This window comes from Rhagoletis pomonella, unplaced genomic scaffold, assembly GCF_013731165.1.
Source record: "Rhagoletis pomonella isolate Grant_MI unplaced genomic scaffold, Rhpom_1.0 Rhpom_scaffold_00267, whole genome shotgun sequence".
Classification (NCBI taxonomy): Eukaryota; Metazoa; Arthropoda; class Insecta; order Diptera; family Tephritidae; genus Rhagoletis; species Rhagoletis pomonella.
Genome location: NW_023458821.1, coordinates 48,974 through 76,100, shown reverse-complemented (window position 1 = coordinate 76,100; position 27,127 = coordinate 48,974). Strand labels below are relative to the sequence as shown.

Below are 27,127 nucleotides of genomic sequence, written 5' to 3'. Positions count from 1 at the left end.
ATCGTCTTATCGAAGCAGACATCGACCATAGGGATACCACCCTAGAATGTCAGGGCATTGCTATCCGGTCAGGCGATGTTGAGAACCACGATCTTTGGCACTCAAGCCTGTCAAACGATCGTAGGGGAACTGTCTTGGCTGAGCAGATAGACGATTCGACATTCTGCATAATGAACGACGACGCACCCACCAGCTGCAGCTCGCCAGACATAACAATAGTCAGCTCTGGTCTGATAAACAGCATATCATGGCGACCTATGCTCACCATCAGACCATCTGCCCATAGTCATCTCGATCGATAAACCAACCGACTTTGCTACCGCGGAGCACCGAACATATATCAACTTCTCCAAAGATGATTGGAAAAGCTTCGCGGAATTTACTGAAAAGACCTTCGCTGCTCTCCCTATACCAACCGACGTCCACCGACGTGAACGTAAGTTCCGCAGGGCTGTCACCGCTGCTGCTGCTCACTTCGTTCCGGCAGGATGTATCACCGACCCACGTCCAAATTTCCCTGTTGAAGCGGCTGTTCTAGCCGATGAGCGTGGCCGATCCCAGAGATCCCCGTATCAGGGATCTCAACGCGGAGATTCGGCAACTAGTAAACGTACATAAGCGGAAAAAGTGGGAAGAGCATCTGAAGACCTGTAACTTCACCTCGTGTGAGTAAGCTTTGGTCAACCGTGAGGTCACTGTCCAATCCGACGAAGGACGACGACAGAGACGAAATTTCTTTCGGCGACCATGCTTCGTCGGACCCGGAGCGATGCGCGAGCTGTTTTAGTCGACAGTTCATACTGTATCCTCCGGTGGACAAAGCCAAGCGTCGAATGACCAGAAGGCTGCACAAACTGCCAACAACCTGTGCCCCCTTGCTTTCACTTGCGGGGCCAAGTCATGGGTCCCGACGGAATATGCATGCTGATGCTGAAAAATTGGGGTCCTGCGAGAGTAGCGTACCTAACGGAGGTCCTCAATTTGTCTATGGCCACTCTCATCATCCCAGACATCTGGAAGGTGGGGAGAGTGGTCCCACTGCTCAAACCGGGGAAAACCCGCCAACAAAGGAGATTCGTATCGACCGATAACGCTCCTTTCGCAAGTAACCAAGGCACTTGAGGCCCTGCTGCTCCCGTATTTCACGAACCACCTGACCCCAGCGAAGCATCAGCATGGTTTCCGTAAAGTGCACAGTACAACAACAGCACTTAACGCCATAAACACTCAGATAACTCGTGGCCTTAACCGTAACCGTACCTGTGAGAGAACGATTCTAGTAGCGTTGGGCCTTTCAAAGGCTTTTGACACTGTCAGCCATTCCACGCTACTAGAAGATATAGAGGCTTCCCCTCTACCACAGAGGCTCAAACGGTGGTCGGGAAATTATCTGAGTGGTCGACACTCGTCGGGGTTCCACAGGGTTGTGTCCTATTCCCGCTACTGTTTAACTTTTATATTTCAAAGCTCCCTCAACCACCAGAGGGAGTCTCGATGGTCTCCTATGCCGACGATTGCTCGATCATGGCGACTGGGAATGGAATTGATAACCTGTGTTCGAAAGTAAACGGGTACCTCTCTGACCTTTCTCGCTTCTTCTCCGCGGAAATGTGCAGCCCTCTCCCCTACGAAATACTCTGCGACCTTGTTCACCACCTGAGCGAAGGAGGTCAGGCTACCGCTGGGAATTCACGTCGATGATACACCAATTCCGACGGTGAATAATCCTAAAATACTCCGGGTAACATTCGACAGCCTGCTCTCCTTCTCTGCGCACGCAACCGCTATTGTCAACAAAGTACAGAGCGGCAACAAAGTCCTCAAATCGCTAGCCGGCAGTACCTGGGGCAAAGACAAAGAAACGTTGCTGGCAAGATACAAGGCAATATGCCGGCCGGTTTTAAACTACGCAGCACCAGGCTGGTCGCCGGCGTCTAGTAGGACGCAGTGGATGAAGTTAGAGACAGCACATAACACCGCACTCAGGACAGCGACCGGATGCCTCCTGATGTCAGCCGAACACCACCTCCATGACGAGACGAAAATGCTCCCAATTAGGGAGCATAACATAATGCTATGCAAGCAGTTTCCGGTTGGGAGCCACAGAGCTTTTTGCAGAGGAGCCCTTGCCTAGGCACGTTGGGAGGTATCTCTACGAACTGACGGACGACGTCCACAGGTTCATAAAGCAGCCTCTGGACCCGTCAGCATACCGACAAGCCCTGAACGGCATTCACAGGGACTCAGCCTCGAGTTATGTAGACTCTAGACCTGTGAATGCCGTTCTAGGCACACAAACACCGGACATTGACAAGACGGAGCTCCATCTGCCTCGGGAGACAAGAGCAACAATAGCCCAATTTCGCTCTGGCTACTGCAGCAGGCTGAACTCTTACCTGAGTAGGCTAAATGCGGATGTGCCGAAGTCGTCGAAGCAGTCGTATTCCAATTGCGAGCTTAAAATGCGGACGGATTCAGATTTGGTTCCGAGTCCAGACGAATTCTGATAATAGACTTTAATTTTACGGCTATTTGAGATAGATTGCGTTTTTATTTCTTTTGTAGCACTTGAGGATCCTTTTGAAAAAAATCAAAAGGCCTAATCGCGACGTTATCCGACGAAAGCAATTTGTCGTAATGGCATACCGGAACACCAAGCTTAAAACTTACGCGCTTGAGAGCTCTCAAATCGGAACCTTTCTTCACAAGCAAAAAGCAATTAATCTGATCTTTATCGATACCAGCGTACTTTGCTGCATACTGAATGATACTACAGTAGATACAAACGAAGAAAGATATAGCCATTTTAAGCGAACCACAACTTCAAGTTCTGAGTAAGCATTAGTTCCAAACACAAACGGTTTCTGTTTTTTATGCGTGCGTTTTTTAGCCACAGTTAACCACTGTGCATTGTGTATCGGAGGCGAAACCTTCGCTAGCACAGGGAGCATTACAAGCCGCTGGCGAAGCAGCAGCAGAAAACGAAGAAAACCCGGTTTTAGAAGCAGCGAACACAGGCAAACCAGTATTATTAGCAGGAGCAATAGAAGAAATGTTTTCAGCAGTAGTATGAGCAGTCAAACCAGTATTATTATCAAGAACAACATAAACGATATTATCAGCAACAACAGCATCAGTAGCTGGCACACTACCAGCAGCATCACAATCACGGAAATTAGCTTTACGTGTTTTTGCAATAGGAATAGCAACAATGTCACTTATTTTAGATTTTGAACGCGTAATAATTCTTTTCTCACTGATAGCAGGTGGCAGTGTAATAGAGTTATCACTTGCTGGATCAATTAAAGACACAAATATGCTTTTAAGTTTATCCAAGTCCGAAATCGCATTTAAAATTTTGTCCTTAAGTCCACACTGGGCCATACAATTAGCACAGAGAGACATTTTGCGAAATGAAAACTAAAACTTATTATGTTTGTGCGCAGAGCAAAAGAAAAAGCACGTCCGAACTAGACAATAGTCGTACAGACTTGGACAATTTTTGTCAGAAGATGGGTGATCACTAGAACAATTGGCACAAAGATTTTTTGTGCAGACTTCCGGAGCATGTGGTGGTAGGCTGCAGATACTACAGACTGTGTTACTTGAGCATCTTTTCTGCATATGACCCAATCGCTGGCAGTTCTTGCAGCGCATTGGGTTCGGAATGTAAGGCCGTCTGTACCTTAACTTTGTACTTAACTGACTCAGGGAGGCGGAAAAGGTCAAAAGTAAGAGCCACATTCGGATTTTGGCATCCGAGGGCGAAGGTTGATAGTCGCGTAGTAAAATCTCTGAAAGTGTACTGTACCCACCTTAAACTATGAAGTAATATAAAATAAAAGACACAAAACAATTTTATTTACTTATTTATTAATTTATTTACAGTCTACAGAATTCAATTCTTACAGACTAATTAGAACTATTAAAATAATTAATTAAATTGCATAAACCAATTTAATTTAAACTTATTAATATTCAGATCAAAATCAATTAAACTTGAGTATGTATTACAAAGCCTAACACATCTAGAAATTGGTTCATTATCAACATAATTGGTAGAGTGCGTCGTACATTCAAATAGCCGATTATTCCTCAGGTTTCGCGGTGGAATATATAATTTGAGCAACTTTGCAAGATACGTACAAATAATGCGTCCATTAATAATATTGTATATAAAAATTATAGAAAAATACGTTCTCCTGTCATGCAAGGATTGGAATCCAAGTAACTTCCGCCCCTCAATATAAGAGGAGAGGAAACTATGCCACAATAACTTACACAAAGCGATCTTTGTGAATACCTTTCGAACGCGTTCTATTCTATTTGAATGTATGTCGTAATAGGGACTCCATATTAGAGAACAATATTCAAGGCGACTTCGGACTAGTGAAATATAGGGAGATTTCAAAGTAAATGGATCCTTAAACTCTCTGGTATTTCTTCTTATAAACCCTAGCATTACAAAAGCTTTGGATACTATATAGTCTAGCATTGCAAAAGCTTTGGATACTATATAGTCTATATGTTTCGAGAAAGTAAGTTTCGGATCAAAGATAACACCCACATCTTTCATTTCATTGTATCTGGATAATGCGCAGCTATTTAACTCGTAGTCATATACAACGTTATTATTAGCCTTCCTAGAAAATGTAAGAACGTAACACTTATTTATATTCAGTTGTAGCCGATTTAATCTGCACCATTGTACCAGCGCGTCGAGATCATGTTGTACTTTACAACTATCTGAGTAGTCGCGCACAACAGAGAACAACTTCACGTCATCAGCGAACAATAAGCAGTTAGAAAACTTAAAGCAATCAGGCAGGTCATTAATGAATAATAAAAACAGGAGTGGTCCACAGTGGGTTCCCTATGGTATACCTGACAACGCGTCGACAGTAACTCTTGATGTTGCACATCCAATTTTAACAAAGAGTTTCCTTTGGGTTAGGAAACTTGCGAAAAAATCAAGTAATTTACCACTAACACCATAGGACTCCAGCTTCTTCAAGAGAATGAAGTGGTTTACTTTATCAAACGCTTTGGAGAAGTCCGTATAGATAACGTCCAATTGCGCGCGACTTTCAAATGCATTAATTACGTGATTTGTTAATATGGCTAAATTTGTGTAGGTTGATCTGCCCGGAAAGAATCCATGTTGGCATTTAGATATCACACTATTTGCATGATCAAACAATTTAACCTAAATTATATGGTCAAACAACTTATCCAGAGTGCTCTGCTTAACTATAGGTCTGTAGTTACAGACGTCATTACGATCACCGGATTTGAAAACTGGAACAATGGTACATACCTTCCATTGGCTTAAAAAAACTCCTTTACTAAGACATTCCTGAAATAGTAGGGTAATAGGAAAGACTATTGCGTTGGAGCAATTTTTAATAAATTGCTGCGAGAAGCCTTCAGAGTCTGACTTTGAGCTCGAATTCTGTGATGAAATTGCTAACAGAACATCTTCCTCTGACACAGTGAAAGATGTGATTGTAGGCAAACGTGTAGATGTAAATGTTGGTGTTAAAAAAGTGGCTTGGTTCTCATAAACTTTCTGGAAAAATTTTTTCGAATGAATCACATGAGTCTAATGCATTTGTGGAGGTAACGCTATCATAGTGCAAACTAGTGGGGAAACCATTTGTTTTCCTTTTGGAGTCGATAAAGTGCCAGAAACTTGATGGATTAGATTTGAGGTTGGCTTCAACAGTATACATATAATGTCTAAATAAAAAACTATGGAGGCAGTCAAAATCCTTTCTCAAGCGATAGAATTTTTTTTTATGTTCTTTAAATTGCAGAGTTTAGAGTTAAACCAAAATTCAAAAAAATTATTTAACGCTACGTAATCCGCCATAAGGTAGTCATGCTCTTCTAAAAGATTGATCTCATTATTTTGAAATGTGTAGAAATTAATTCTAACAAAGATCGCCTTATGGTGAAAGCTATTACAAGATAATTTTAAATCATTGGAAGAAAATACTAAATCCAGTATGCTTCCGTTATCATTTAAAATCGCGTTGTGCTGATTAAAGCCATAAGATAACGAGGTACTGATGAAATGGTTGGCGATGTCAGATCCGAAGTTATGCGGAAGTAAATTATTACCACGGTAAGACCAAGATATATTTGTTAAATTAAAATCACCAAAAACAATTATTTCATCGGAGTCTTTGCCAATATTGATGATATGAACCAGATTTTCTAAATGTTTTTGATAAATCTCAATGGCGCGTATTCATAGTCCCGCAACTCAGTCGAAACTAACAAAGTTGCAACTTAAATTTAAGTACCAACTTAAAATTGACCTCTATTCATAGTCGCATTGCAGACTTCTACTAAGTAGTTTCGACTTAGTTTACGATATAGCAAAACGAGTGTGAAAATGTATCGATTTTTCTTTACGATATTTTGGAAAAATTACATTTTTATTAAATAATATCAAGTTTGATCATCCGTTTATGAAATTTTTGTTTTCATTGCATGATTATGCAAAAGAACAAGGTATCATTTTCTCGTTAATTGTGTGAAATAGCCAGAACAACCGCAGTGATGTGAAGTCGATGTTTATCGAAAGCATGCTGTGAAACATACAAATAGTAGATATCTAAATGTTATGCACAAATTTACTTTAAAAGAACTAGCGTGAAACTGACTTATTATTTGAAAATTTATCTAAATTATTCCAATTATAAAATTGTGATGTATCTTTATTCGAATTGTAACACGCATTTAATTTCATCTTCCGATTAAAATGGATCGATCTTTGTAAATTTTAATTGGAGTTTATTCAATATTATCAAAATCACCCTTAATTTGATAAAATACTTCTTCCTAGTTACGACTTAGTTGCAGCTGCAGCCGAAACTAAAATTTAAGTTGGTACTTAGCCAGAAAAGTCGAAACTAAGGCGACTATGAATAGCTTTAGTTGTGACTTAGAATAGTTTCGACTTGTTGAGTACTAAATATGCCTATGAATATGCGCCAATGTTACTATATGGAGGAATATATGAAAGTATTAATATTAATGATTTATTATATGAAAACTTAATCCTAACGCAAATTTGATCAAGAAAGTCATCAACTAGATCAAATGTAATTAAACTGCTGTACAAATCCGCTCTTACAGCAAGCATGACACCGCCACCTTTTTCATAACCCGTAGCGGTAGAGCTACGATCCTTTCGGTATACGTTATAGTTGCGAGCAAATAATTCGCTGGAGGAGATGTTGTTATTGAACGATGTCTCAGTTATGGCCAAGAAATCATATTCAAGCAATGATGTGCGGCGATAAAACTGAGATGATTTTGCTCGCATTCCGCTTACATTTTGAAAATAAAGCGAATATTTCGAATCAGAGAAATTGGTAACAAGACACGGTTGAGCCGACGACGCTAAGTGGACTGCGGTGTCCCCCCTTGCTTTTGAAAAAATTTAAACGGCCGCACTGTCACATTAGCAGGTCAGATTGTGGAGTTAAGTAGCTTACTATAGTACATAGAAGAGATTCCAAGCTTAAAATTTACTCTTTTCAAAGAGTCAGCACACACATCTTTCTTAACAAGCACATAGCAAGAGATAGCTGCTGATGGGATCGACGAATGTTTAGAGACATATTTAATAATATGCTCCGCAGTTACTGAAGACTTAAACGACGACAAATGCAACCAATTCATGGGAGAAGCAACTGCTAACTCCGCACTCGGGTTACATCCAATAATAATCCATGATACAATAATACAAGGTGTTATCAGTTGGCAACTTCTCGCTCTAATTCCGCCATATTGACTACCTTACGTGAAACAGTGTTACTTCTTTCACTATTCTTTGCCCAATAATATAGTTGAATGCTTTTTATTTTTTCTCAGTATACACACTTTGTTTTCTTAAAAAGGTATTTTATCTTATTTTATTTCATTTCATAACGAATATACTATAAAAAAGCAAATTTTGTTAAGGAGAAAATGTGAAATTTTATATTTTTCTCCCATATGGGGATTTAATTCTTCCCGTTTTTCTTCTCATTCTACTGAGCTAAGGTAGTGTCAAATCGAGCTGTCACAACTGATACCACCTTGTATTATTGCACCATGATAATAATCTTTCGCTGTTTAGCTTTCGCGTGTGGACATTTGTTGTTATTACTGATTTTGTTACCAGCATCGAGAGACAGGGAACTAGAAGCAGCAGAAGAGGCTGCAGTAGCTGCGGCAGCAGCAGCAGCATACGTGAGAGAACCGGCACCTGTTACGCTCTCAACACTATTGTTGGTCACATTTGCATTCGTAGTAGCGGGACACGAAAGAGCGGCGTTTGGAATTGGGCTCACCGCATAATTGCTGTCGGTAGAATATGTGTTAGCAGCACACGAAAGAGCGCCATCGACATTTGAAGGTTGTAAACATATTTGATCGGCCGTCACAGTAGATGTTGACAATGAAGTCAAAGAGTCATTAGGCGGTAGGTTATTAATTTTTAACCGACTTCCAAAAAAGGAGGAGGTTATCAGTTCGTCGCAGTATTTTTTTTTTTTTTATGTATTATGTTACCGCATAACTTTGGACCACGTCAACCGATTTCGATAATTCTTTTTGCATCGGAAAGGTAGTGTCTAAGAGGTGGTCCCATACTAATCTGGTTAAGATCCGATCAGCGGATCATAAGATATATATATATATATATATTTTTTTTTTATATGAGAGTTGAAGTCGGTTTTTTTTGCTAAAAATTACTTGTGTTATTTCCACCCGCATTAACCACTGAATTCATCTGTCAGGAGAGCGTGTATTTTTCATAGGCGAATTTGCACCAGACCGTTTTGTTGTCACACCACTAGGTTTCAATGCACTCTTCACTGCACTAGCTGTTGAATCGAGTCAGTGGTGTCACTGACCTTAGATTGAGAGCGTGTTTGGATTCTATTGGATTTGTTATCACCTTCACCCAAACTTCCAGGGTTTATGTGAATGTTTGCAGCAGAATTGGAAAAGTTTTTTAACATGCTCAAATGTTTCAAAGCATCACTATGTTCGCTTTAGAGAACGTTGGTTAATTGTTGATACAATTGTCACACGTATACAACGCGTTCTTATTGTTTTTTAGCAGATTTAAGCAACTAGAATTTAATTTAGCACATCTATTATGGATACTGTTCTTGCATATGCCACAACAAATAAACTCAGCATCGCACTGAGTATTGCATTTAACACAGTTCGTCATGACGTAAGCAAGTGCATATACATATGTCCATGTGTATGTAGCGAAATATATTAGAAACTTTTAACAGAATAGGCAAAAACAGGACGAATAAAAAACGCGTACGCACCTGACGACGACTACTTTTGATTGCTTTGTGACAAAGGCCTTGTGTGTGGGCGCGAGTGTGTGCTTATTAATAGCATTTTAACTTTATTAATTCATTTTTGCGTCGCGTTAATTGAAACATAAATTTGTTACACCAAACTTGAGGTCAGGTAAATCTTGGCTAAATAGTGGTTTCATTAAAACAAAATTCCATAGTGCCGGTTGAAAAAAAAGAAAGCTGCCTCTTAAGGCGAGCAAAGAAAGATGGGCGAGCAAAGAAGATGGCGTCGTCGACTTCGTGGTCGGCGACGTCTGAGGCAGTCTTATGCATTTGAAGGGTGTGTTAAAAAAAATTTTAAATAACAAAGATGTAACTAATTTTTATGAGCTCGCCAGCGGTGGAGGGCTTATACAAATAAAACCCAAAGGTAGCGCGAAAAATGACGTGTGTGCTGAAAATGGCGGGAAATATTTAGAAAATGATGAATATGTCGGGAATAATGTAGAAAGAGCTAAAAGTGGCGGGAAAAATCTAGAAACAGAAGGTAGCATGGAATATGAGAATTTTCCAGAAAGCGAGCAGTCGCGAAAAGCTCCGTTAGCCGTAGTTAACGAAAGCCAACAAGTAAAAGGAAACGAAAATGAAAATGTACAAAAGACAGTGCTGTACCCGCAAACATTTAAAGGGCAAATTTTCGTTTTGGTGAATTCATCTGAATGCACCAATATTAAAAATGAAAAAATAACCACAGGGTTAACTCTGCTGAGTCAAATCAAAGATATGCACCACAAAGATGTTGAATATATTTATGCTTTAGGTAAAACACTATATAAAGTAACTTTCAAAAATACTTATGCGGCGAACACTTTTGTTCTTGATGACAAACTACTAAAAAGAGGCCTGAAACCCTTCATTCCACGCCCTGCACTCGAAATATATGATATGGTTAGAGTTGTACCCATATGTTTCGGTGAATCTGATGTTTTAAATAATGCCATATCCAGTATTCCTATCAGGTCTGTCAGACGCTTTACGCGTAAGGACCCTGCTACCAATGAAACTAGCTTAAAAATAGGATTTTCGGGCAATGATATTTCCAAGCAAATTATATACGAATATACAAATCTTGATGTAGATGTTTATATACCTCCTTTGAAGCAATGCAACAGTTGTGGGAGACTAGGTCCATACCATTCCCACGAAAGCCGGTTCTACCCGACCAAGGGCTGTTGTTTCGGCGATCTAACCCCGTTTAGGTCGGCGAAGTATCTCAGAAGTTGTCCGTCCATAGGGCTACATTCACTACGTATTCTCCTACTCAGGGCTGGCATCGAGTCAAACCCAGGGCCAGAAACCTACACCTGCTGTGTATGCCGGAGACGATTACACCACAACTCCACCTCAGTCAAGTGTAATGCCTGCGAGGGGTGGAGTCACCTCAGAGTCTGCTCGGGACTACGGACACATAGACAGTAGACCACGTCGTACGTGGCCCCCTGTTGCTCAAACAGAGCAGCCTCCACGGCTAACCACCGTCCGCCCGAGCAGCCTCACACACTCACACAGCAGCCGCACACAATCACCACAACACAACAACATAATAACACCACAGACCGTACCACAGCCACTACAAACCACATAACATACACAACCGCACCACCACCCGCACGACGCCGCTAACAACTCCTGGTTCCCCCTACAATCTGCGCGGTATGTCAGACCAGGATATTCCGTAATGTGACATCAGTCAAGTGCAACACCTGCCTTGGCTGGTGCCACTTTAGGGCATGCTCAGGTCTGCGTACCACGCGAGATTGGACTGGGAACTTCGAGGGCCCGTGTTGCGCTGCTCGGTCGCAGACCCCGAATGCGACGCCCCCCGCCACCACAACAGGGCGGCAATCACCACAGCAGCACACACAGCCAACGGCGGCAAGAACATACACTTCACTTACACCCCACATCACGACACGTCTCCCGAACCACATGAAGCTCCTTCAATTTAACTGCAACGGGCTACAGAGCAAGATTGAGGAGATAACCGTCTTCATGTGTCGGCAAGGTATATTGATAGCTGCGGTCCAAGAGACAAGTTGCACAGCAATTCAACTTTGTTGAATTGCGCCGGGTACAACGTGCACCGTCGAGATCGCGAGCGGGATAATGGTGGTGGCTTAGCGTTCATTACGCACCACACCGTGCAGTATCGTCTTATCGAACCAGACATCGACCGCAGGGATACCACCCTAGAATGTCAGGGCATCGCTAACCGGTCAGGCGATGTCGAGCTCGAAATATTTAACATATACATACCCCCTGTCACCTGCTGCCCGGCAGGATATCACCCTGATATAGGTGCGCTCCTCAGAGGTGAAAACCGTATGGTAGTAGGTGACTTTAATGCGCACCACGATCATTGGCACTCAAGCCTGTCAAACCATCGTAGGGGAACAGACTTGGCTGAGCAGATAGACGATTCGACATTCTGCACAATGAACGACGACGCACCTACCAGGATTATGGGTAACTGCAGTAGCTCGCCAGACATCACAATTGTTAGCGCTGGTCTGATAAACAGCATAACATGGCGACCATCTCGATAGATAAACCAACCGACTTTGCCTCCGCCAAACACCGGACCTATATCAACTTTTCTAAAGCTGATTGGAAAGGTTACGCGGAGTTTACCGAAAACACCTTCACAGCGCTCCCCACACCAACCGACGTCCATCTCGGTGAACGTAAGTTCCGCAGGGCTGTCACTGCTGCTGCAGCTCGTTTCATACCGGCAGGATGTATATCGGACCCATGTCCAAACTTCCCTGCCAAAGCGGCTGTTCTAGCCGATGAGCGTGATAGCCTTCGTTAGGCCAATCCCGGAGATCCTTGTATCAGATATCTCAACGCGGAGATTCGGCAACTAGTAAACGTACATAAGCGGAAGAAGTGGGAGGAGCATCTGAAGACCTGTAATTTCACCTCTGGTGTGAGCAAGCTTTGGTCAACCGTGAGGTCATTGTCTAATCCGACGAAGCACGACGACAGAGTCGAAATTTCCTTCGGCGACCATGCCTCGTCGGACCCGGAGCGATGCGCGAGCTATTTTAGCCGGCAGTTCCTACTGCATCCTCCGGTGGACAAAGCCAAGCGTCGAGTGACCAGAAGACTGCACAAACTGCCAACAACCTGTGCCCCCCTTGCTTACACTTGCGGTGAAGTTCAGGTGGCCATCGGGAAGGCGAAAGCCTCCAAAGCCATGGGGCCGACGGAATATGTATGCTGATGATGAAAAATTTGGGTCCTGCGGGAGTAGCGTACCTAACGGAGGTCCTCAACTTGTCAATGGCCACTCTCATCATCCCAGACATCTGGAAGGTGGGGAGAGTGGTCCCACTGCTCAAACCGGGGAAACCTGCCACAAAAAGGAGATTCTTATCGTCCGATAACACTCCTTTCCCCGGTAGCGAAGACACTCGAGGCCTTGCTGCTCCCGTACTTCACAAACCATCTGACCCCAGCGAAGCATCAGCATGGTTTCCGTAAAGTGCACAGTACAACAACAGCACTTAACGCCATAAACACTCAGATAACTCGTGGCCTTAACCGAAACCGTCCCTGTGAGAGAACGATTCTAGTAGCGTTGGACTAGTCAAAGGCGTTTGACACCGTCTGCCATTCCACGCTACTCCTCTCCATTCCTCCTCTCTCCCACAGAGGCTCAAACGGTGGTCGGCAAATTATCTGAGTGGTCGACATTCGTCGGTAATGTTTAGAGACAAAACGAGTAAGCAGCGAAAAATAACACACGGGGTTCCTCAGGGTGGTGTCCTTTCCCCGCTATTGTTTAACTTTTACATTTCAAAGCTCTGGTGGTGAGGGAGTCTCGATTGTCTCTTATGCCGACGATTGCTCGATCATGACGACTGGGAATGGAATTGATGACCTGTGTTCGAAAGTAAACGGGTATCTCTCCGAACTTTCTCGCTTCTTCACTGCAAAGTGTCTAGCCCTCTCCCCTACGAAATCCTCCGCGACCCTGTTCACAACCTGGACGAAGGAGGTCAGGCTACCGCTGGGGATTCACGTCGATGACACACCAATTCCGACGGTGAATAACCCCAAAATACTCGGAGTAACATTCGACAGCCTGCTCTCCTTCTCTGCGCACTCAACCGCTATTGTCAATAAAGTACAGAGCCTCAACAAGTTCCTCAAGTCGCTAGCCGGCAGTACTTGGGGCAAAGACAAAGAAACGTTGCTGGCAACATACAAGGCAATAGGCTGGCCGGTTTTGAACTACGCAGCGCCAGTGTGGTCGCCTGGGACTAGTAGGACGCAGTGGACGAATCTACAGACTGTACCGAACGCCGCACTCAGGACAGCGACAGGATGCCTCCTGATGTCGCCTGAACACCTCCTGCACGGCGAGGCGCAAATGCTCCCTGTAAAGGAGCACAATATAATGCTCTGCAAGCAGTTCCTGATCGGGAGCCACAGAAGTGGCCACCCATGCAGACAGCTGCTTGCAGAGGAGCCCTCGCCTAGGCACGTCAGGAGGCATCTATATGAACTGACGGACGAATTCCAGAGGTTCATTAAGCAACCTCTGGACCCGACAGCGTACCGACAGACCCTGAACGGCATTCACAGGGACTCAGTCTCGAGTTATGTAGACTCTAGACCTGTGAATGCCGTTCTTGGCATACCACCCCCGGACATAGACGAGACGGAGCTTCATCTGCCTCGGGAGACACGCACAACACTTGCACAACTTCGTTCCGGTTACTGCAGCAGGTTAAACTCCTACCTGAGTAGGTTGAATGAGGATGTGCCGAATGAGTGTCCGGCATGCGGAGAGACCCCACACGACTCGAAACATCTCTTTGCATGCCCGGAGAACCCGACAGCCCTAACGGCCTTGTCCCTGTGGACAAACCCCACAGAAGCTGCACGCTTCCTAGAACTTGACGACAACGACTGAGATACCAACCGTCCTGGGCGGGGTTGTTGTAGCCGCTACAACTACAACAACAACTAGGTCCATACCCAGATGTCCTGCAAATCAAAAATTAGATGTATCAAATGTGGCAAAAATGAGTGCAGATTGCATTCTATGTGGAAATAGTGGCCATACAGCAAAAGATAAGCTCCGCTGCCCTCATTAAGAAAAGGAAGATGTCACATAAAGAAGTTCTGGATACTTATTATCCAAAAAACAACAATAGATTCAGAATTTTTGAGGAGGACGAAACTACCTTTCCTTCAGTCTGCGATCAGACTGGTGAAACGATAAATAAAGATTTTAATATAAATCGCAATCTAACAAAAAAATCGTATAGCTGTTCTTAAAAAACGTCAGGTTAGACAAGAACCAGCTCACACAAGATATCCTCTAATAATTCCTCTTTCCTTGAAAATGAAGATCTTGCAATATAATATTCAATCTATAAAAGCAAATATAGATTCTCTAGAATTTTACATCAACAAATATTAATTCGATATTGTATGCCTTAATGAAATTTTTCTTACAACCAACTCTTCCCATAGGAGGTTAATTGGCTACAATATGATTAAAAAATAGCGTACTGATGGGTATGGGGGTATGGCAATTGCCATAAAACGCAACATCAAATATAAAAAAGTAATGTTTAAGTCTGATTTTGATACACTAATGATTGAAACGCTCAACCTTAGTTCAAATGTTTTTCTAATAGTCTTAGAGCTTCCAACGTTTTCGAGGGTGAATTCCAGAACAGCTGGTTTTTTGATATGACTGCAATTTCCATATCCCTAATATTCATATCTGTGATAATAGTATGTTACCTGACAAAAAATTAAATATGACAATTGAGAGCATAAAGACCCATCATACTATGATTTTAAACAGTTATAAATTAAAGAGGTTTTTATATTCTGTATAGTGATGCCTTCCTGACTGAAAATAACACCGGTTGTGGAATTTTTTACTCCCAAAATTCTGATCATTTATTCTGTATTGATTTTAAGTCTTCATCAACTTTTGGAGCGGTTCATGCCATCAATGAAGCAATTAGCATTGCCATCAAAGATAAGCAGGATAAGGTTGTTATATTCACTCTCTTGCCATATATTAAAAAATACTCAAACAAAAAATTCGACTGCACAACAAATCCATAAAAATATACTTGCCCCACGCCATGTGGGCATTCTGGGGAATGAAAGGGCAGATGAACTAGCTAAAAAAGCCAGTATAGAAGGTTCCTCTTTAATGGCCAAATATACAGTTGACGAAGCCATCAGGCAGATTAAAAATACCATCTTTGACGAATGGTACAATGAGTTCTTAAACTACTCCTCATTGAAACCCAACCTGTTTGCATCTGTTTTTCCATTTAGAAAAAATTTCGCTTGGTTTAACAAACTTACATTATCACCGACATTCATTAAAACGTTAAACAAAGTCCTATCAGGGCACACGTATGATAAGGCATATTTGTTTAAAATTAATGCCTTAAACTCGCCACGTTGTTTTTGTGGTCAATTAGACGACTATATTCATCAAACCATCCATGAAGACTCGATAATATTAGAGCTGAATTTGATATTTCAACAATGCTACCGATTTTCAAACAATTTTTCAGAACAATTATCTAGCCAAGATAACTTAACTTGCTAAATTTTTTCAAAAGGCCATATCATTTTGATTCTAAAAATATTCGTTAACTTTTCTAACCAGTTTGGTGCATTTTCACCCCAAATTAATTTTGCTATTCGTCACATATCATGTTTATATTAGTTGCGTTCCTTATGTCCCAGAAATAGTCAGAAAAAGTCCGAAGTAGTCAGATTTAGTCCAAAAAGCGTTTTTTAACAAGAAAATGACAGCAAAAAAGAGAGAGCTACACTTAGCCAGAAGAATTTTTGCTGGCAAAGTCTTAAAAAGTGTCAAACTCAACTGAATTTAAATTAACGGAAATTAAAGAATACAAAGTAAAAAAAGTGAATTGAAAGTGGAAGGAGGCAAAAAATAATTGATATAGTAAGGGTTTATTGTGCTTGTGCTTGTGTGAATGTTTTGCACATACATTCCTCTTCTTATTTGACGTTAGTTTTGGTGTTGCCATTCTTTGGACTAAAAATTTGGTGTTTTGCGTTCCTTAAGTTTTTCCTGTTATTCTCTTTTAGTGAGCGCATTTTGCTTACGCTCTTGCATTTTGACACTTTTCAGATTTTAGTCCAAAAAGATAAGGAAATGATCTATTATTAATCGTTCCACCTAGCCCAAGCCTGTATAGTCCGTTATCGCGAATACTACTGAAGATACATGGCATTCACAACTGCCTCCTGATTCGCACATGCTCTTTACACATCAACTACATAATCTTAAGAGCGAAATACACCACACAAGCGGTTTGACAAACCAAGCGAAATTTCCCTTTGCTTCAAGCCATTTGTGCTGTGTATGGGGGTGTTTGAAGGTTTGACAAACCGCTTGAGGGAAATTTGAGCAAAAATCAAAATTTTTTGATTTTCTGGCCGCCATGTTGATGTTTGATCAAACCGCTTGCGTTGTGTATAGCAAAATCGCCTCATTCGCAACGAAATTTTCACCGAGTAAGGACGTAAGAGAGGAAAATGAAAGAAAACCACAATATTTAGCATTGCGAACTGGAAGAAAACTAAAATTCTTTGCTTGAACGAGTCATGTTTGCATGGTGTATGGCGAAATGGGAAAAGTAGGTTTGAAGAATGTTTGACAAGCCGCTTGTGTGGTGTATTTCGCTCTTTAAGCTTTAACACACGGCTTCAGTGAATAGACCGTACCTGGAGAAACAACCGCATATAAACAGTACAAGCAGAAGCTACTACACGGGTTTTGGCGGTACTACCTTGTGTAGCAGTGGAAATACCGTGGACACATCAGCAGCTACACACCTTATTGAGTACACTATACCTGGAGAAACAACCTGACTATAGGGACTTTCGTCCTTTCAGTCGTAAAAGAGAGAAGATGACCATCTCTTATCGGTAATATTGAATCTACTTCTGTAGAGCAATGCCAGCCAAGCACTTGTTATTGTCTATAATCTTTTTTTTATTTCAATTTAAATTTTAAATTTAATCTTAAAGCTTGTTTGAATTTCCCAAAGCTTTTGTAATTCAAGATCTGAAAAAATAATTAAATTATACAATTATGTGAATTATGTAATTTTTTTAAATACCAGACTAGTCCTCTATTAAAACATACATTTGTTATTTATCTTTTCGTTTAGTCGTAGCTTTAAATTGTTTTTAAATGTCAAAAAGAAACATATATTTTTATTTAACTTCTATTTGAAATTAACGAAATAATCTTTTAATATTCAGGGTGCTCGAAGCACGTTACCTTTTTTGCTCAGAAATCCACATTTAAATTATCTCCAAAAAAATAAAAATATTTTAATATTAATAATAATAATAATATTTAACTTCTATTTGAAATTAACGAAATAATCTTTTAATATTCAGGGTGCTCGAAGCACGTTAGCTTTTTTGCTCAGAAATCCACATTTAAGTTATCTCCAAAAAAATAAAAATACATAAAAAATTTTACCAACTTTTCTCCTACTTAGGGCCATTAACTTTCTTTCTATGTTTTATGTTTCTATTGTGTTTAGCTCTAGAAAATATCGCCCAATGAAAAAATGCTAAAATACATACCGAAGTTTTTATAATAAATAATTCAAAACAGAAATTTTTCTCCGTGCATCCCGAGACATACACCCCTATTCTGCAACTCTTTCGTATTCGGATTTTGCAACGAATCGTAGAAATAGTATGCTGCAATCCGAACCGTATTTTCGAACTTTCGAAATTCGTAACAATGGCATGCCTAAAAACGAACCAGTAAGCTTTTTTGCGTAATTTTGTACGAAAACAATTCTGCGTCGGAGGCGATATAAAAGATGTAAATCGATATGTTTTTGAAAGAAATATTGGTGGTGTTCAGTTAAACAGATTAATTTGCCTTTCGCACATACGTATATTTTTATCCACTGCTTTACATAAACGAGCAAAAAAGAATATTCGTTGCCTCTTATGGAGAAACTGTGGTCCGGTTTAGTTAATGTACAAAGATTTTCGGTTGTTGTGTCCAAACTCATAACCCGAATCCAAAAACTTTAACATACACGTGTAATCAAAAGATTCACATTTTATTTAAGATAAATGTTTCAAATCTCCTACCACTAGCTTATTAATGAACTCGGTTTGCACTATGCACTTTTTTGCAAATTTCGACGTGGGTTCTGCGCAAAAATACTGTGTATGCACAAGAAATGTTGTATACCTTCGACATGCGGAAGCCCCTCTTCCCCGCAACACAGAAAAGAGAATTCTACTCAGTAAGGGTTATAATCCCTAAGCGCGGCCGAAGGCAGAAGCAAGCGCAACAGGTGGTGGACCTAACAAAGTGCATGTTTTCAATGGCTTGGAAGAAGCCGTTATTGCATTAACTGGATTGAGAACCAGAGCTTCAGGAATAGGAGGAATTCTGGCTTGTGGTTCAACAATTCAACCAGAAGCTGACATAGATGCGCCCATGGTAACTATGCCCGACAGCTCCGCATACCTTTGTGAATCCATTGCCATAGCGCCCGTTTAATCTGCTGCTATAATTGCAAATACATCAGAATCCATAATTTTCCTCAAAATATGTAAAAGTAACAATAAACAAGCACATAATGAGTGTTTTTTTTTTTAATTCCTTTCCACTTTGTTTTCCTTCATTCAACTATCTTCGAAAAACAACTGATAGCTGGCAATGCTGCACATGTTTCCGCAAGGGTTGCAGCATGTGGATTTTTCGTTTTTCGTAGCGTAGCGTATGATACGATCGCGTTTAAAGTGCTGAAAGATTATAGCCCGAAATTTAAAGAATTTTTTAGATGCTTCATGCTTTCCCCCACCAAATTGCCCTAGGCTTGTAAACTCCAACTCCGAGTGTCGTTTGTTAATTTTCTTGTGCATAATTTTCATCTTACGTATGAACATTTCGCTTATTTATGAATGTGCCGCTATACGTATGAGTCTGTTTTCGTGTATTTCGCAAACAATTTAAATTTTTTTTTCCTCCTCTTTTATGTAAATTTTGGCAGTTGACTTCAAATATACAACTAACTTAACAGCCTATAGTTTAAGCTCGGTTTAACCCAGCTAGATTGGGCGTTTAATTAGCGTTTTAGTTTATTCAGCAATTCGGCTATGTAGTTTTGTATATCCATCACGGGACGAGATTTTTTTACCTGGTTATGAGATAGTAACAAAATTTGCAAGAGGTTTAAAAATTGGCAGGAACTTTATTTACCGGTAACAACATTTTTGTTACCAACACGCAGAATGAGAATGTTAAGGTTTGTTAAATTTACAACCAACAAATAACTCAAAAGCTATAAAGCTCCTGCAGCTAAAAACTACATACATATGTATATACTTGGAATAAGTAGCCTTATTCGTGGGAATTCGGAATTACACGTTTTATTGTTTTGGTTGCCTATTTCTCCGATTTGCCGATATAGCTTATAAAGAGTCCATACCATATAAATATGTTATTTGTACAACGATTTTGGGTTGCTGTGCCCAAACGCGTGACCCGCTTCAAAAAACTTTTACAGTTGTAGACAAGAATCAACCCTCAATTTAAAAAAATTGGTTCTCTATGAATTTGTACAACGATTTTGGGTTGCTGTGCCTAAACGAGTGAATCGAATCAAAAACCTTTTAAACAACTTGTAGACAACAGTTCACGCTTTATTAATAATAATAGATTGGCGCTTACACATATGTTAGTGTTTGGCCGAGCTTCTCCTCCGATTTGTGGCGTGCGCCTTGATGTTGTACCACACAAAGGGGAGGGACCTACAGTTTTACGCCGACTCCGAACGGCTATTGTATTTTTATGAGAAGCTGTTTTTCATGGCAGAAATACACTCGGAGGTTTGCCATTGCCTGCCGACGGACGACCGCTGTTAAGAAAAAACCTTTTTTCTATATTTTTTGCGATGTTGCTTTGACCAGGGTTTGAACCCGGGTGCGGCGAAGTGGAAGCGCGCACTGCTTACCACTACACCACAGCGGCCGGCGCTTTATTACAAAAATAAAATTTACTATATCTGTGCACTAATTTATTAATAATGTCGGTTGGAAATATGGTATTTTTTGTAAGTTTCCGAGCTGAGCTGTCAAAAAAAAAATATCCACGAAATATCTCTGCAAAAGCTGTTCAGCCCTTCTTCTTAAGCATAACTGAAAGGAGAATTCTACTTAGTGAGGGTTATAATCCCTAAGCGCGGCCGAAGGCCGCCTACGCAGAAAGGTATTCTCTGCAAAAGGTGTTCAGCCCCCCTTCTTTGGCAACACAGAAAGGAGAATTCTACTGCCTGAGGGTTATAATCCATAAGTGCGACCGAAGGCCGCCTACGCAGAAAGGTGCTCTCTGCAAAAGGTATTCAGCCCCTCTTCTTGGGCAACAGAGAAACGAGTAGTGAGGGTTATAATCGTTTTGGAAAAAATCCAAATTTCCGCTGGTTTCAAACAGCTCCCAAGGGGTTGTTGTTGTTGCAGCGGCTACAACAACCCCGCCCAGATCGGTTGGTATCTCAGTCGTTGTTGTCAAGTTCCACTAACGGCAACCCTAGGAAGCGTGCAGCTTCTGTGGGGTTTGTCCACAGGGACAAGGCCGTTAGGGTTGTCGGGTTTTCCGGGCATGCGAAGAGATGTTTCGAGTCGTGTGGGGTTGTTGTTGTTGTTGTAGCGGCTACAACAACCCCGCCCAGATCGGTTGGTATCTCAGTCGTTGTCGTCAAGTTCCACTAACGGCAACCCTAGGAAGCGTGCAGCTTCTGTGGGATCTGTCCACAGGGACAAGGCCGTTAGGGTTGTCGGGTTTTCCGGGCATGCGAAGAGATGGTTCGAGTCATGTGGGGTCTCTCCGCATGCCGGACATTCGTTCGGCACATCCTCATTCAACCTACTCAAGTAGGAGTTTAACCTGCTGCAGTAGCCGGAGCGAAGTTGAGCGGTGGTAGTACGTGTCTCCCGAGGCAGATGAAGCTCTGTCTCGTCTATGTCCGGGGGTGGTGTGCCTAGAACGGCATTCACAGGTCTAGAGTCTACATAACTCGAGACTGAGTCCCTGTGAATGCCGTTCAGGGCCTGTCTGTACGCTGTCGGGTCCAGAGGTTGCTTAATGAATCTCTGGACTTCGTCCGTCAGTTCATATAGATGCCTCCTGACGTGCCTAGGCGAGGGCTCCTCTGCAAGCAGCTGTCTGCTTGGGTGGCCACTTCTGTAGCTCCCGATCCGGAACTGCTTGCAGAGCATTATATTATGCTCCTTAACTGGGAGCATTTGCGCCTCGCCGTGCAAGTGGTGTTCAGGCGACATCAGGAGGCATCCCGTCGCTGTCCTAAGTGCCGTATTTTGTACCGTCTGTAGCTTCGTCCACTGCGTCCTACTAGTCCCTGGCGACCACACTGGCGCTGCGTAGTTCAAAACCGGCCGGCCTATTGCCTTGTATGTTGCCAGCAACGTTTCTTTGTCTTTGCCCCAAGTACTGCCGGTTAGCGACTTGAGGACCTTGTTGCGACTCTGTACTTTATTGACAATAGCGGTTGAGTGCGCAGAGAAGGAGAGCAGGCTGTCGAATGTTACTCCGAGTAAGGAGTAAGTGGTTAAGGCCACGAGTTATCTGAGTGTTTATGGCGTTAAGTGCTGTTGTTGTACTGTGCACTTTACGGAAACCATGCTGATGCTTCGCTGGGGTCAGGTGGTTTGTGAAGTACGGGAGTAGAAAGGCCTCGAGTGTCTTCGCTACCGGGGAAAGGAGTGTAATCGGACGATACGAATCTCCTTTGTTGGCGGGTTTCCCCGGTTTGAGCAGTGGGACCACTCTCCCCACCTTCCAGATGTCTGGGATGATGAGAGTGGCCATTGACAGGTTGAGGACCTCCGTTAGGTACGCTACCCCCGCAGGACCCAAATTTTTCAGCATCAGCATGCATATTCCGTCGGGACCCATGGCTTTGGAGGCTTTCGCCTTCCCGATGGCCACCTGAACTTCACCGCAAGTGAAAGCAAGGGGGGCACAAGTTGTTGGCAGTTTGTGCAGCCTTCTGGTCACTCGACGCTTGGCTTTGTCTACCGGAGGATGCAGTATGAACTGCCGGCTAAAATAGCTCGCGCATCGCTCCGGGTCCGACGAAGCATGGTCGCCGAAGGAAATTTCGACTCTGTCGTCGTGCTTCGTCGGATTAGACAATGACCTCACGGTTGACCAAAGCTTGCTCACACCATCTGAAATTACAACTCTTCAGATGCTCCTCCCACTTCTTCCGCTTATGTACGTTCACAAGTTGCCGAATCTCCGCGTTGAGATCCCTGATACGGGGATCTCCGGGATCGGCCTGACGAAGGCTATCACGCTCATCGGCTAGAACAGCCGCTTCGGCAGGGAAGTTTGGACGTGGGTCCGATATACATCCTGCCGGTATGAAGCGAGCTGCAGCAGCAGTGATAGCCCTGCGGAACTTACGTTCACCGAGATAGACGTCGGTTGGTGTGGGGAGCGCTGCGAAGGTGTTTTCGGTAGACTCCGCGTAACCTTTCCAATCAGCTTTAGAAAAGTTGATATAGGTCCGGTGTTTGGCGGAGGCAAAGTCGGTTGGTTTATCAATCGAGATGACTACGGGTAGATGGTCTGATGCTAGTCAGCATAGGTCGCCACGTTATGCTGTTTATCAGACCAGCGCTGACTATTGTGATGTCTGGCGAACTACTGCAGTTACCCATAATCCTGGTGGGTGCGTCGTCGTTCATTGTGCAGAATGTCGAATCGTCTATCTGCTCAGCCAAGTCTGTTCCCCTACGATCGTTTGACAGGCTTGAGTGCCAAAGATCGTGGTGCGCATTAAAGTCACCTACTACCATACGGTTTTCACCTCTGAGGAGCGCACCTATGTCAGGGTGATATCCTGCCGGGCAGCAGGTGACAAGGGGTATGTATATGTTAAATATTTCGAGCCCGACATCGCCTGACCGGATAGCGATGCCCTGACATTCTAGGGTGGTATCCCTGCGGTCGATGTCTGCTTCGATAAGACAATACTGCACGGTGTGGTGCGTGATGAACGCTAAGCCACCACCATTATCTCGCTCGCGATCTCTACGGTGCACGTTGTACCCGGCGAAATTCAACAAAGTTGAATTGCTGTGCAACTTCGTCCCTTGGACCGCAGCTTTTAATATACCATGCCGACACATGAAGACGGTTATCTCCTCAATCTTGCTCTGTAGCCCGTTACAGTTGAATTGAAGGAGCTTCATGTGGTTCGGGAGACGTGTCGTGATGTGGGGTGTATGTGAAGTGTATGTTCTTGCCGCCGTTGGCTGGGAGTCCTGCTGAGGTGATTGCCGCCCTGTGGTGGAGGTGGGGGGCGTCGCAATTGAAGCCTGCGACCAAGCAGCGCAACACGGGCCATCGAAGTTCCCCGTCCAATCTCGCGTGGTACGCAGACCTGAGCATGCCCTAAAGTGGCACCAGCCAAGGCAGGTGTTGCACTTGACTGATGTCACATTACGGAATATCCTGGTCTGACATACCGTGCAGATTGTAGGGGGAACCAGGAGTTGTTGGCGGCGGCGTGTGGGTGGTGGTGCGGTTGGGTGTGTTATGTGGTCTGTGGTGGCTGTGGTACGGTCTGTGGTGTTATTATGTTGTTGTGTTGTGGTGACTGTGTGTGGCTGCTGTGCGAGTATGTGGGGCTGCTCGGGCGGACTATGGTTAGCCGTGGAGGCTGCTCTGTTTGAGCAACAGGGGGCCACGTACGACGTGGTCCACTGTCTGTGTGTCCGTAGTTCCGAGCAGACCTTGAGGTGACTCCACCCCTCGCAGGCATTACACTTGACTGAGGTGGAGTTGTGGTGTAATCGTCTTCGGCATACACAGCAGGTGTATATTTCTGGCCCAGGGTTTGACTCGATGCCAGCCCTGAGTAGGAGAATGGACGGACAACTTCTAAGATACTTCGCCGACCTAAACGGGGTTAGATCGCCGAAACAACAGCCCTTGGTCGGGTGAAACCCGAGTCATTCCGGTACGTAGAACCGGCTGTCGTGGGTCTTTAGGGGCGCCACGCCCGCTCCCCCTCCGCCACCCACCCTCAATCGCTGTACAAATAGCTAAAGACATGATACAAAAGAGAAGGTAGTTTCAATAAACAACTTTTGACGGATAATAACATTTTTTGAAGTTTCATAAATTGTCAGTATTATCAACGGCCTTGCCACTTTGATAATATTAAAACAATACATCGGAGTATTTTCTTTGCCATATTTTTACCAATGTGAGAATATTTCAAATCAAAACTCACAATCAGTACTTGATATATTTTTACTTACGTGGTTTGCCCCTCTTTTATTAAAAATATATAAAATGTAAACTGTTACATTGTAATTATTCTTTTTATTTTATAATAAAATCCATTAGTGCATTATGTTGTTATTTTTTTCATTTTCTTATTTTGATATACAATTTTCGTTTCATTAATCTTGCGATTTATAATAAAATCTTTTTATAATATTTTAGTCCAAATTTACTTTTAAATTTCTCATCAGATTTTGCAAAAATTTTGGCTTTGTGGTTAGCGAATCACCATTAATTTCAACAAATTTTGAATTCAAAATTTCCAATGTATGCAAAAAACTTGAATTAGGCTTGTACAGACCGCCCTCCGACAAACAGTTAACATACGTATAATTTTGATCACTTTCTACCTGCGTCCTGAAGCCTAGTTTTGTCAACCCCATTTTCGAAATTATGTAGCCGGCAAAATTTTCAAGTCCATCATATTCCACATCTTTGAGTGGACTGATGAAATCTTCTGCTTCATGCTCTTCTGCGAGCTACTTAAAAAAATTAGAAATCAAATAAAAACGAAAGGGTAAGGAGTTTACCTCGAGTTCTTCTTCTGCGGATATTTCAATATCGTTAAGTGGTTTGAAAACATTTTCACTGAGCAACTCCTCTTCAAATTTTAACATTACTTCACTTGAAGACTCAACATTTGTTTCCGTGCTCAAAACAGTTTCGTTTCGCCCTAATAAAGTTCATGCATACAATTTAGAATCTTTATGACAACAACAATAATTTCTTTAAGTGGTTAAATAATTACCTAGAAGGTATGATCGAAATCTGTACTTGAATTCGAGAGGTGACGGATGGTCATGCAGCCCTCCTTTCATATATGTTCAAAACCTTCACTAAACTTCACTCATTTTCATACATTTTTGTTTACTTTTACAAAAAAAAAAATATTATCTCTGGTGATCAGGTAGCATGAATTTTATGAAATGTCATAATTTTATTAAAAGTCAAATGGTTAGCAACAACGAATGTCATTAAATGGAACTACCTTCTTTTTTGTATCATGGCTAAAGATTTCCCAAAAAAATTCTATATCTGGGTACCAATTTATTAAAAATTTCGTTTTGAAGTATGGTATTTTTTGCAAATTTCCGAGCTGAGCTGTCAAACACAAAAAATATCCACGAAATATCTCTGCAAAAGGTGTTCAGCCCTTATTATTGGGCAATAAAGTGCGGTTCATCCTCTTTCGTTAAGAGGGTTTAGGGCCCCCTCCCCCTTCTTTTCGCCCCCACAACAAGAACGTTGTACAAATAACTAAACATGTCCACAAAAATTTTTTTCAATGACAACATTTTATGTATTATTCTTACCTTATGTGATGGTGTACCGTCTATAGAAACTATAAAGCCTACTCCACATGCTTCATGTTCATTCTGCGGATCATACAAGCCTTGCGCTTTAGGAGTTTGCCATAAGTCTTCTCCAATATTTGACTTTCCTTCAAGTAACTCAATATATGCTTCGGTTCTACTTCCTAAATTATCTTCGTCTCCCTTGGAAGGACTTATGTCGGTGATAACTGAATCATAATCATTGGAGAAACTCATTGTCATGGCGTCTATAATCACTATGTATCCTTTTTTTACTTTATAAATCGTTTAAAACCCTATATACGTAGAAAAAGAAATTGGTAAATAAATAGTATAAACACGAGTGTGAGTAAATCGGTAAAAGAGTAAAACTTGTGAAGTTAGTGGCCAAAAGCTAAGTCTGTGTGAACAGCATCACCCCAATTCATAAACAAATAAAATAGATTTAAACAGCTCCGTATGCGTAAGGCAATATAATAAGAAAAACGTAAATATATCTCATAATAAGAAATGTGTTATTTCTCAAAATTTCCTATAGCTTTTACCGATTCACCCATAGGATAGAGGACAAATGGAGCAGAGTACCACCCAATAACTTCAGTAAAATTGTTTGATAACATTCAAACAAGCAAAAAAACATTTTAACAATAATACGATATAACACTAGTTCATGAATTTTTACTCAGATACATACTTTCCACGACTAGAACTTCAGATTTTCCAAAAACGAATGGTCAAACTAACACCAACAATTGACACATTGATGGGCTTCAAATGTTCCCATCACTATTAAATCGTCTGAATAATCCGAATACATCAAAAGTCGATATAAATAAACCACTTTTAAGTACAGTTCTTTATAAGTGCACAAGCTGCTTAAGTACACACATTTCTTTAGTAACTGCCTGTTTGAGTGGAAAATGAGGAATGAAGGCGTGTAGAGGAGCTTCTTCTGATTCTAATAGTGAAAACCTTAGAGCGCGTAGGCTTCTATTTAAAAAGTTATTAGCTTTTAAAATTGCGGGGAAAATTTTCCAATAATGGACCAGGCT

At 42.0% G+C, this 27,127-nt stretch overlaps 1 protein-coding gene across 1 annotated transcript in view; it reads right to left on the bottom strand.

Annotated features, from left to right (window-relative positions):
- Positions 1–26,865, bottom strand: part of LOC118750491 (ferredoxin-dependent glutamate synthase 1-like) — a gene marked incomplete at its 3' end in the record, with an annotated part of 53,695 nt that extends 26,830 nt beyond the window's left edge. The window contains 2 exon segments of the mRNA XM_036485204.1: positions 26,076–26,371; positions 26,770–26,865. Of these exon segments, the coding sequence (XP_036341097.1) occupies positions 26,076–26,318 (243 nt within the window).
- Positions 26,866–27,127: the final 262 nt, after the last annotated feature.